The sequence below is a fragment of the Phragmites australis genome, chromosome 1, assembly GCF_958298935.1.
Source record: "Phragmites australis chromosome 1, lpPhrAust1.1, whole genome shotgun sequence".
Classification (NCBI taxonomy): Eukaryota; Viridiplantae; Streptophyta; class Magnoliopsida; order Poales; family Poaceae; genus Phragmites; species Phragmites australis.
In genome coordinates, this window is record NC_084921.1 from 48141168 (window position 1) to 48153909 (window position 12742).

Sequence of the window (12742 nt, forward strand, 5' to 3'; positions counted from 1 at the left end):
TGGGCGCTGAGACATGACTTTTCCTGCACCGTTCATCGAGCTGTGGCCGATCGTCTTGTCCTCTTCTGTTCAATATGTACTCGGCTACTCGCACCAGCATCATAAACAAAAGCTACTCTAGAGTGGAGATTGAGATGGTTGCATGTTGATTTTTGAAGTGCCTGCCAATCGATTGATAGTCCGATGGAAGACACAGGATTGCTTATTGGTTAGACGCACCCAAAAAAAACGCTGTAATAGTTTCTAGGTGAACCCGGTTTCACCGTAATCGAAAATTTAGTAATTGGACCTGTTTCGAAGGGGGGAAAAGAAGCACATCAACCTAGCACACCTTAGAATTTGAACTTGGAAATGCAAGAGCAAAACTCTTCGAATAGGTTAAAAATTGGAGCACTTACTCATGGGAACAGATAGCAACATCAAGCACCTTTGCGTGGACCAACTACTGAGCACTTGGGGAGCAGCGACCCTGTGTGAGGATCTTTCAGGTGGCCCGTTCAATTGGCGCGCTGCTGGTGTCAAGCCCTGATGTGACATCTCTCCTAATTTATCACTCGTGAACCAATCCGTCTGAACGCACGAAAGGCACATGCTCAAGATGTTGTCCTGTCGTTGTTGATCTTTTTTCCTCCCAAAAGAAGTGTGGATCTTTGAAGGAAAGATATTTTGAGTGTCCCTCTGGATTTCAAATGAAGCACAGTAGAGTAAAACAACTGGTTGGATCATACAGCAGCCGTAGCTTTCATGTCATGATCATGTTGTGCTTTACATAGACATTGGTACATCATCGCGCGGGAATGCCAACAAGATACACTGAACCACGCAACTGCCTGTCACCGTATGGAACGAGATGGAGAGACGAGAGACCACCACCCATAAAGATCACCTGGCAATTGGCATCCAAATATGCAGTAGGCGACAAGATGGTAAAAAGCAACCAGAAAGTCACTAGGCCAGCAGTATAGAGCAGTCTCTTCCATAAATTGCATTGTGTTCTTCCACTTGGTACATATTTCCATGTTTCTATCGGTAACTTACAGCCCATCTTGAAAAGGCAAAACTTATTCACTCTCCCCTCAAGTTATGGTTCAAAATATTGAATCTATACTTCAAGAAAGATGTGATCACAAAACAAAAGCAAAAATTAAGAAGGAAAACGGGGAAGGGCAAAGGGGGGAAATAAATACAAACAATACATAATTTAAAAAATGGCCTATGTGTTGTGACTTAACCACACTGGTGAAGACCGGCCGAACAATGAGCTTGTCTATATCAATCCAATTTTATTTCTTCCAACTGATCTTCCTGCCCATTCATATTATTTGTGGTCCTCTGGACACTTGGCAGATCGCCATCCATCTTGGGTGTCTCTAATCTGGGCTCACTATCTCTTTTGGGTGTTTCTCCTCTCTGTTCACCCTCCTTTGGAGGGTCTCCCTGCTTTTCATCATCCTTCTTGGGTGTTTCAACACTTTGATCAGTGTTATTATTTAGTTTGCCATTTGTCGACTCATCCATGCCGTTCTGCTTGCCCTGTAAAGAACCCAGTCAGGACATATAGCAAAAAAAAAAGGCATAGCATACCAATTATCATACAACACAAACCAAAGAGTCCAAGAAGAGGCAAAAATACCTATAGCTCATATATGACAAATCAAAACATATAAGAGTACTACAAGAAATTGTGAAATTTATCTAGAAGATAAGTAAGAGTACAGAGAAAGCTCATTTCCAGTACTTGACAGAAACCAGACCCCGAAATGTTCACCTGGAACTAATAGCATGTGAAATCATTTTGGAAGAACTTCAGTAAGCAGCAAGACAACATATGACAAGCTCAATCTTTTGAACGGCCATTGTTAACGGCAAAAGGACTCATCACTCATGGGACCTTTGAGGGACCACACTTTTTGCTCAGAAATTCTAGAGAACAAGATAGTGAAATGTTTGGCTCCTTTTGTGATCAGCTGGATGCAAGTCTGAGAGTAGGTGTGCAGAAAATATTAGTACTATATCACACTATTAGCTCCTCGCAGCAAGGTTAAGACAAGAGCTGCCTATAGCATTCTTAAACTAAACCCTTTTCACTACTAACACGCGCAAGACAAAATTCCCAAAATGAAAATGCTCCATCGGAGGAACGGGAATCCGATGATCCCCACTTTGGAGTTTGGACAAAGAAGTTAATTCAAGTGTATTACTGCATAGAAAAAAGAACTTATATAATGTTCAGTCAATCCCAATCCACCTGCCAAAAGAAAGTACCTTGTTCTTGTCGCGCCAGCCGAGAGAAAATGGGGCAAGCAAACTTATTCTTCTAGGTTGGAACTCCTGTGACGAATCTTGGTTCGCTTGGCCAGGTGATGTATCTCGTGTTGGTGTCCTAGAAGAAAAAAAGTTCAGAAATAGTATCAAGTTAGTACTGGAGAACTATGACAACAAATAAGTGGAATATTTCACAGAACTCTTTGCAGGGGAAGATTTAGCGGTCAAGTCACATGTAGTAGCATTTTTTCTTGACTGGAGCAAGTAGCATATTACTAGTGCCAAGGAACAAAGCAAATGATCGTGTTTAATTAATTGGTAGTTTCGTGTTGTTGCCTTGCCAATGTGAGTAGCAATCTGGTGCATATATCATTAAACAAGACTGCAGCCATGGCACCTTGGAGATGGAGAAGGGGATGGCAGCTGTGATTTCTGCTGGCTAGATTGATACTGAAGTGTTGCCTCCAACATTGTTTCTGCCATAACTGCTCTGTTCTCCATTTGCGCCAGTGAAGCCATAGCTTCCTTGTACTTTTCCTGTACACAGAGTTAAATGTACAAGCAGGGAATCATAAAACTGAACAAGCAAAAGGTACTTGCTTCATTGCATGTGATGACAAATATTCATGACCAAATAATAACAATAAAGCTAGAGTCTCAGCATTTCAAAATGTAAGCTTCACACAATTCAAACAATATAAATATAAATGAACCGTCTTCTCCAGCTCCAAGCACTCAATATAGCCATATAGGATCATAAATAATATTTTTTTAAGCAACCCAGATACAAGTCATTGTATATTGCAATGCATAGTTGCACATTTTCTTAGATGAAGGAAGCTTTATTCTATCACTGAAACCAGCCTCGCATAGTTGCATACTATCACCTCATCCACAAGGAAGTAGGAACCATTTATTGCAAAGGCACTTAAAAACTCAATGCTGTCTTCCATATACTATCAACAAAGAACAGTTGTTTCACATGCGAACATGACATTCAGATCAAGAAGTACAATAGCACAAAAAAAAAACAGCATGGATAAATCAAACCGAATAAACCTGGAGCACGTGTGCAGCATATTTCTGCGCAGCAGCATCTTGCTCAGCGAAGATGCGGGCATCCTCTGTGACTTTCTGTTCATGCTCTACCCGCATCAGGACCTACAATGCAGACCTAGCTGGTGGGTAAGTGGATATGCCATAGCAGTAACAAAGTTAGAATAACATATGGGCAAGAACAGCACCTGGAGCATTACTTGCTCCTGTTCCTGCTTGTCTGATAGAGCTTGCCTTAGCTCGGATAACTCTTGTTCCAACTGCTCGACCTGATGAAACAGCAAATATATGAACAATCATATTACAAGGAAACAAGAAATTTTGCAAACTGCGGGTTCAACACGCAAGATCAACAGCAATAAGACTTCAACAATAAAGCAACAACCAGTCAAACAGATGATCTGTGACATTATAAGAAAGATAAACACTGTAAACAATAATATTTTTATGTTCACCTTTGCACTTAATTCACGCCTGTTATCTTGCTTAACCATTTCCATCAGTGCCGTCTCTAGTTCATCAGCCCTGGATACGGATGTAAAAAGCAATCAGAAGAGTAATTCAACAAGTCGAGAAGAAACTACTCATTTTTTTAGTCCTCATGACTACTCAACAAGGAGATTGACTCCTGAGAAATGTAGCACACACTAAATAGGACAATGCCACTATAGGAAGATGTCACTATGCCCCTGTATGTACCATTAAATAGAAAGGAAAACTTTTCCACTACTGAAAATCAAATAAAATCATAAATGCATCCTGACGATAAATATATCCATCTTTTCCGTGCAAATACAAGCAACCTTGTTCATGAATCACCAGTAGATAATAATGTACTCATACAGCTAGTGCAGCATTGATATTTGCTCTGCATCTTTAAAAAAATGAGAATGCACAAGAACACCTACTATTTTTGGGTCCTGAAACCATGGACAAGACTATCTGTGGCCTGTAAACCAATCAAATGGACCATGATCATTTGGTAAATCAGATGATGTAGCCCAGTCAGTTTGGCAACTGGAGAACAGGGATTGTGGGCAGATATTTTATCACAATGCTAAGAGTAATTGACTAGTTTCTCATGTAGACTGTCACGAAACCTTCTGGATTTGCCATCAATTACATCTAAAAGTTGCTTGTATACTCTATTATCACCATCCCTTGGTGAAAGGCATCCCTGGAAGAAAGTTGAAGATGACTACTTACCACTTCAAAAGTCAGAACCCGTACAACTACAGTTATCCTAATCTAATTTTGGTAACTTTGATTACATCCATGACTAATGTTTTTTTTCAAGAACACTATCCATGATTAACATGTAAGATTAACAATTTTTTGACTGAAAATGCATTGAAATTTACTGACTTTTGGCACGTATATAGGCTGAAACGATTGTTTTCACTAGATCTAGACAGGCTCTGACAGGGCTTGGACATGAGGATGAAAAACACCAAGGTTGACCAGCAACACAACAATGTGTGCGACCGGCCAGTGGTAAACATGACGGGGACCATTACCTAATCGACCTAAGTTCCAAAATCGGTTACCTACATTGGTACATGTGTATATCTGTGCATAGTATGTGGATAGGAAATGACTCAAGCATAGTGCATAGTATGAGGATAGGAAATGACTCAAGCGACATAAGGGTCACAATCTTGAATATTTGAGTTCAAAAAAATAATCTTGGATATTTGAAACAGACCTAAGTACAGCTGATCTTCTCTCCTCTAGCAGTTGGCATAATTCACCCTTCAGCCAGACAACCTGGGATAATACAACCCAACATAAATCTTTTCATTAATCAGGTAAAGTTACTACTTTAAGTATCAAAACAAAAGTACAGAATCCAAGGAGAAAACACGTAGAGGAACCCAAGACTGATACAGATTTGTGTACAATGGTGTAAAGTATCCAGGTTGCAAAAATTGATAGTTTGCTACAACAGGCCAGCAAGATACAAAGCATGTAACACCAATTCCCAGGGACGTGCTAGCCATGCTAGGCCAGGAGTTCTGTCACTTACCTGTTGTTGGGGGAATGGTACTACGTGGGCCCCCATTCGTTGACTTCGGCCACAATGGTCAAATCCCAAAAACCATAACAAAGAGGCTGACGTCCAGGTAGGGATAGTTCCCTTAGTGTTTTGCAGGAGTTAGGCCCAATAAGGTGTAGCAACCCAAGAAACGGACCTCGAAGGCAAAGCCCAAGCAACCAAAGGTGTGTGACGAACTTCGAAGGGTGAAGAGCGTGGCGAAGCCTCGAGGCCGAAGGGGTGCGACAAAGCCCGAAGGGTAAAGAATATAGCGAAGCCCCAGGGCCGAAGGGTTGTGACGAAGCCCGAAGGACGAAGGATCTAGCACAGGTCCTAAGACCGAAGGGAGGTAGCGCGAGGCCCTTCGCTAACAGAGCGAAGGCTAGCTCAAGGCGAGATCGCAAGCAGTCCCGAAGCTAAGGGTCCCATAGGGACCCCCCCTCCCCCCCCCAAGACACATGTCAAGAGTCTGTTACTTAGGGCAATGCATGTAGACAAAGACCGTAATGCCCTTGATGATACCTAGAATATTCCCTACTGTTAGTAGGAATATTCTTGTGGGTAAGGGACAAATGTGTAGTAACAATGGGCGAAAGTAGTTAAGGTATGCCTATAAATACCCCCACTTACCCTATGTAAAAAAGGAGGAACAATTATTATATCAACAGTTATTGCATTGTTCACTGTGTTGCGATTACGATCACAACACCTGTGATGCTAGATGCTTGCGGTACCATTTGTATAAATCCTCATAGTGAGAAATATGAGGGTAATAGATTATAAGAGTCCCTACGGTAGCCCTTACTTGGTGAATATGTAAAATATCAATTTTATTTCAGGAATAATCAAGTCGTATATTTCATAAATAAGCTAAGTGTGCACAACACTGTATGAACTTCGCATAAATAGACTGAACACCAGAAAACCTCGCTGCTGGAAATATTTATGCACAGGTTAGTATATTTCTTTATGTACTTTAGTTTGTCCATTAAGTTTAATGAAACCATAATTTTACAATTTGGAGGTCAAAGAAGCCGCTAGTAACTTAGTATATTCAGAAGGATACCTGGTCTTTAGGATCAGGCAAAGAGTCAATCTCAGTGTTGACAGTCAGGCCACGATACATATCATCCATATTACCAGAATTGGTTTCTTGGTTTGTAGCGCCGTTTGTCAAGTCATTTGACTGCTCTTCTGATAAAGACACCAATGATTCAGGGCCACGCTTGAAATTATACAGCTTCGATGCAAGACCATTGGTATCCCTCCAGACACGAAGACCTTTTGCTCTCTGTTCCATTGAAGATATAACAGATGGACGGTGTTTATTTCTCAGCTCTTGCAGCCTTGCTTCGCCTACAGCTTGATATCCCATGCATGCTGTTAAAACAAGCTGGCTGCTGTCAAAAGTGGAAGCAGCTAAAGACTGCAAAAGAGTTATTGCGTCCCCGGCATCTTTTGTGGTCACAAGTGCAGGACCTGCAATCAACAGTGGTGGTAAGTCTCCATCCAGACACTTGATTTTAGAAAAACTTGTTGGGCCTCTCTTTCTTTTTTTCTTTTCTTTTTGGGACATAAAGCAAGAGGGACCCCAGTACCATACAACTCCATCAGTGCAAGGGCTGTCCGGAAGAGCATCACACGGTTTCCCTCAAAAAGAAGCACATCCCACACGCGAAGAACTGAAATGTTTAAATAGCAATAAAACGAAAAGAATGTTTTTAGAGAATATAATAGTTAACTCGTAATATTAGTAGTTTAAAGCTCTGCTGATTGTATTTCAGTGCCATGCCTCTGACTTTGATAGAACCAAAACTAGTCGGTAATCAAATATAACTTATCATGATAAGGAATCCTTGGCTCATTTGTTCTCAGGTAACCTACAATCACCACAGTAAGAAATAAAAGGGGGGGGGGGGGTGGGGTGGTATTGTTAAGTTCCTATCTATCATTTCAAGGTTGTAAATTGAAATAGATATTTTCTGGTCCAAGATATTATGAAATGTAAGTTGGTGCTGCTTGAAAGTGTGTGATTTAGAAAAGAAATGCAATCCACTGCATAACAAGTGAGCCATGGATCTACATGTCAGTGACACATTAGGTGGCATTTAATCAAACCATGGTAATTATGGTACCATGTAACTTAAAAGCCCCAGGAGCTTACAATACAAGTTAAGCATGGGTGAAACAACTTCGGCCTAAAGATGGTCTTCAGCACCCTAAAACATTAAATTAGCTAGCTATGAGTTGAGGAAGTACTCTGTTTCACAGTATTAGTCTAAGCTTACTGGCACACAGACAAAGGAGAAGCCAAATTTAGGAAATAGTTTATGACATTAGACCTTACAGACATATATCAAATGGAATACTACAAGTACTCAAGGTAGAAAGTGAAAATATTGCAATATCTACACTCATTGTTTCTTAACGGACCTCTATTTTGAAACACCAGTTCTCAAGAGAACTGGTTTATATAGCATAGCAGAGGAAGTATCATTTCAAATAATACAAAACAAGGCTTACCGCTTTCCCAGGGAAGCATGTTCATGAAAATAGATAAGAACCATGGCCCAGTAACCCATGCAACTTGTACACCAAGGTAATCAAGGTGATTTACTGTAAAAAAAAGCATGCATGTTCTTGTCAAATTTGTGCGGTTAATATATCTGACAGTGATGTGGTACATATAATGAAACGTCGAAAAAATAAGTTGCACACCTAATTTTGGGAACCTCTCTCGGACTAACTCCTCTAAAACAAGCTGATCCACCTACAGAGAATCCAAAATGCAGCACATGTAATGATAAACAACATGCATGCAAACATTAAAACAAAACAAAAAATGCTACTTCAGAATACCTGAGACTCAATCATTTCTTCAGAGAAGTAACCATCAAAATAGTCATCCATAATGCCTGTCAATGCCCTGTGGACCCCATGAAGCATTAAAAAAAAAGATTTCGTTCAGCTGTACAATTATGCAATCAACACTACAGCAGAATAACTTAAAAATGCAGGTATTCCATAAAGATGTACTGCAGAACCTACCAAAATGCATTCTCCTCTGGCATCAGCAGCAGTAACAAACCAGCAAAGAAATTCATTGCCTGCATTGGTTTATGATTAATCTTAGCGACAAGTAGAGTCTGTGAACATGCAAGTGCAAATGTTCCGCAACCATATATTTGAGCATTTAGCTACCCCGTGGCTATTTCCATTGCTAGATACCGCTGTTAAATAGATTGCAGAAGGAATCAAGGAACAATTAGATATTGCATTGATCTGCTCTCCCATGAATCAATTATTTTGCTTGATTCCATGTGATGGATTGTGCCATAAAAGCGGGTCACGACTATGGATCGCATTGTGCCATGGTTGATGACCAAGACCCTGCCAAAAGTTTATGTAGTTGATGCCACCATTTGTCCTTCGCCCCACCTGACTTTTGCTATCAATCCTTCCAATCACACATCTATAGGATTTGTAACTAAACAGATAGCTATGTTTTATGTCTTTCCTCTTATTTTATGTTTATGGGCAGAGCACATTACTTGCCTAACATTCAGAGATATTCTTAAGTTGGTAACTAGTACCTACCCACAACTTCAGTACCTTCCTTTGGGTACCTTAATTGTACACCATTGGACCGCACCTAATGAACGGAACATGTGCTATCCAATCACCGAACATCTCTATTCAGTCAAGTGGGCTACTTAAAAGTAACTATGTCAGAGCCAGAAAATAGCAAAAGCAAATAAATAAGTTAATGGGGAAAATTCACATACAAGACTATTATGTGATTGGGACTATGATCTATGGTCAACTTCACTTTGATCGGAAACTTCAAAGGATATGTCTTGGTGTCAGGCCACATTTCCATAATTCAAAATAACATGAATAAATTGATTGTATGCCATCGGTAAACACCTCAATTCACGATTTTCCATTGACAAAGTTCGTTTTCACTATGTACCACTGGCAATTCGAAACTTCTACTCTATACCATTGCCGTGATGTTACGGTGATTTACTATGTCAGACATTCTAAAAATAACCATATCACCCTTGGACCAAACCAGAAGGAATTTTTTTATAATATTATTTTATACGGATATTTAAAAAATAATATGCAGTTTGACAAAATTTCAAAAATAATATTGGACCGTGGAAATGTATTTTTTTTGCGTCACTGTAGCGGAAAACTATAATGTCACGTTGCTGTAGCATCTACGGTGCTGAAATTGTACTGTCGCGACTGTAGCCTGAAAACAAAATGTCATGGTACTGTAGCGCGAATACAAACTGAAAATAATGTCACGGTGCCACGTATGCAATAATTTTTTTTGTGACTTATCCTACACACTGATTATCATTTTCTGTTGTGCTCGACTTCGAAAATAAAATAGGTCTGGCATTGACATTAATAGGTTGGGGAAATACAACTCGGTGCCGCGAAAATAATACCCAATCGTGCTACAGTACAAGTTGGTTATCATTTTCTGTAGCTTAGCTGCAAGCTATTTTTCATGCTACAGTACCAAAAAATCAGGCTTTGTAACTAAAAAAACAGGGGTACAATGGACTTTTCGTATGACCAAACAGAGCAAAAATGGATGTCATGCAACGGCGATGGTATCAAATGAAGAATCTGGCATTTCAGTGGTATGGAGTGCAATCGAACTTTGTCGATGGCAAATGATAAAACTGGGACAATCTCAATGGCATACAGTCAACTGCCACAAATAACATTATTCAACCAAGATTGCATCTGAAAACTAGAAGGGCTTACCAACATGATAATGACATTCATTGACATGGAAAGCAATATGAATCACCGTAAGGATAGAGATGTACCTGGCAGTAACCAACTGTTGGATTATGTCTAGCATAAGCTGTGAGCAAGCGTCTTAAAGCATTTCTTCCATCCTCATCTAGAGCAGGATGTCCTGGAAATGTTCTAGGTAAATCCTAAAAAGGCCCCAAAGTAACAGATGACCTCTTAGCACCGAATTTCCAAATATACAAAATTTATCAACAAATGAAGAGATATAATCCAGCAGAAACAACTGTAACAATCTATATACCTTCTCTATTTGCCCTTTCCACTTTTCAGAAGAAAATGTTTGAGATGCTTTTGTTTTTCCATCACCACATTCCGTTGTTGAAGAATCAGAACATTTTCTATCTTCTCTTTCACCATCTGCCGCAAGGAGATTCTCATAATACCCTTTCACTCGACGAGCTCCAATACCAATAAAAGCTTGCCATAGCTGTCACCGCAAAGCAGAAGGGGTCATTGTTTTAATAGAACAAAACCTCTATAAAGCATATATTATGAAAAATCGAGATGTACCTCTCCTCTCAGAGCCATTGGCAGCCCATCACGGACTAAGCACTTCAATTCCTCCTTCCAAGGATAATATCCTTCTTGATCCGCACCTCTATTTGTACCTGAATCAGCATTGGCACTGTCAGCTGCAGGCACTTCTTGGCTAGGATCAACCTTCTCTACATCATAGAACTCATCATCAGAATCCTCTGATGGCTTGCTCTCTTCAGCAGGAGATTGCTTCTTCTTGACACGCGAACTCATCATCTCCTCAATTTGGCCCAAAGAGGGCCTGATTTCAGACCATATTTGGATCTTATGTGGTCTTGGCTGCTTCGGCGTCTTCTCATCTGAGAGTTTCAACCTGCTATCCTTGGCATTCTTGCTAGCACCTCCTTCATTCTCATTGGAAGGTACAACCTTAACATCCTCTCCAGATGATTCGGCGTCCTCGGCCTGCCTATCCAGAAAATTATTCCATCTCTCTGACCTCTCCTCTTCCTCCTCCTGCAGACCCAGCAACACGACATAAGGAACTCAGCAAGATCAAACAACATGGTGCAAAATGTAGGCATCACCAGGGGGCGGCTCTTCCACCTTGTAGATGTTTGCATACTCTCTGTACCGCTGCAGGTGTTGTGCCCGCACGGCGAAGCCATAGGCGTCCCTGTACCATCACCCAATGCTTCAGTCAGAAATGTACTAGTAGTAGCTAATGCCGCTATAACCGAATCAGTGATTCGATTATGATCAAATTCATAACGCCCACTAAATTTGGTTTAACAAAATCGTCTATACTGATATAAAAAAAATCGACAGTTTCACATCACTCGGATCCTTTCATAGGCAAGCATCATAAAAAATACAATTCGAGCATTTAGAAAAACAAAATTAAGTTATCACATCGGAAATGCGGAGATCTAGGCGCTGCATTGCCCAAATTTGGCCCCCAATATCTCGCCCCGGATCGAGATCCCCGCGCACCAAAGTTAATCCCAAAACATCTTCAAAACACACAAGCGGAAGTCTCGAGCAGGAACGCCGAAAACTTTGGGGGAAACTTCCCGAAACAGCATAAACCAGCACGACGCCGAGATGCGCGCGCGCGGGCGGTGCGGGGCGGGAACGAACCGCTTGTGCTCGAAGGCGATGAAGGGGAGGGCCTTGGCCTTCATCTCCCACGGCGTCTGCGCCGGCCACCCAACGCCACCCCACGCTCCTGCTCCTCTAGCGCCTCCGCGGCCGAGGCGGCGTCTCCGGCGGCGACGTCGGTGGCGAGGCGTAGGCGTGCAAAAGCGACGCGCCGCGAAGCGTACGGTACGTGGTGGGAGCGAGGACTGAAGTGGAGTGTGATTTTAGCTCAGGAGCTCGTGGCGACGCTATTATTGTATAGAAAATTTCCTGCATGCCAGTCCAGCACTTTTGTCTTAATGTTGAAGACTAAATTTCGAGCCTACATGCTCTTCATACGGCATCTACACTCGGATCGGGCCATTCGTTTAAGCACCCGATGTTATTAATTGGTGTCCTATTGATACAGGAAGAAGAAGAAAATGATAAAATTGCTAATGTTTTTCGCATGTAACTCTATTTTAAAATTTTAAAAAACTATAGTTTTTAAACTGAGTATCTAAATTAAAATCGGATTGCACCATTATGTTTCGTGCGATAAAAGTTTCAAAACTAGATCTCAATTGAGTATATTTCTATGATTTTTTTTCAACATCAACTTCATATAAAAAAAATGCTTGGGAGTGTATTATAATTTGCTTACAATTTTTCAAAAACTTGCTCATGACTTTACAAAACCTTACTTATGTGACTGATGGTTGATAAAGTGATTTTTTTAAACATCAACTTCATATAAAAAAGTACTTCTGAGTGCATTATAATTTATTTACGATTTTTTGAAAACTGCATATTACTTTATAAAAACTTGCTTATCTGACTGATAGTTGATAAAGTGAAATACGATGTAGATATTGTGAAGAGAATATAAACATATATATATTGAAACTGGGTTGCACAAGTGAATGTTTTTAATGTTCTAATATAGGC

General features: G+C 40.6%; 1 protein-coding gene across 2 annotated transcripts; it reads right to left on the reverse strand.

Annotated features, from left to right (window-relative positions):
- Positions 1-957: 957 nt before the first annotated feature.
- LOC133923979 (uncharacterized) lies at positions 958-12047 on the reverse strand. 2 transcript variants are annotated; one of them, XM_062369327.1, is made up of 18 exons: positions 11816-12046; positions 11282-11351; positions 10709-11191; positions 10440-10625; positions 10210-10323; positions 8405-8463; positions 8216-8282; positions 8075-8126; positions 7880-7972; positions 6955-7038; positions 6423-6835; positions 5027-5088; positions 3777-3846; positions 3510-3590; positions 3325-3426; positions 2663-2802; positions 2266-2383; positions 958-1533 (listed from the first exon to the last, which is right to left on the reverse strand). In XM_062369327.1, exons 1-18 carry the CDS (start codon positions 11857-11859, stop codon positions 1273-1275), a joined length of 2499 nt encoding a protein of 832 aa, XP_062225311.1. In that variant the 5' UTR covers positions 11860-12046; the 3' UTR covers positions 958-1272. The 2 variants fall into 2 exon arrangements, with proteins under 2 accessions (XP_062225311.1, XP_062225303.1); XM_062369319.1 differs by having other exon boundaries at positions 7880-8126; positions 11816-12047.
- Positions 12048-12742: the final 695 nt, after the last annotated feature.

What these genes read in the sequence shown, in the direction of transcription:
- LOC133923979 (XM_062369319.1), bottom strand. Translation starts at nt 11,859, where the DNA reads ATGAAGGCCAAGGCCCTCCCCTTCATCGCCTTCGAGCACAAGCG. An exon ending in CCAGAGGAGAATGCATTTTG is followed by an intron (nt 8,283 to 8,404) that starts GTAGGTTCTGCA and finishes TGGGGTCCACAG; the next exon opens with GGCATTGACAGGCATTATGG. An exon ending in AGGAGCAAGTAATGCTCCAG is followed by an intron (nt 3,427 to 3,509) that starts GTGCTGTTCTTG and finishes TCTGCATTGTAG; the next exon opens with GTCCTGATGCGGGTAGAGCA.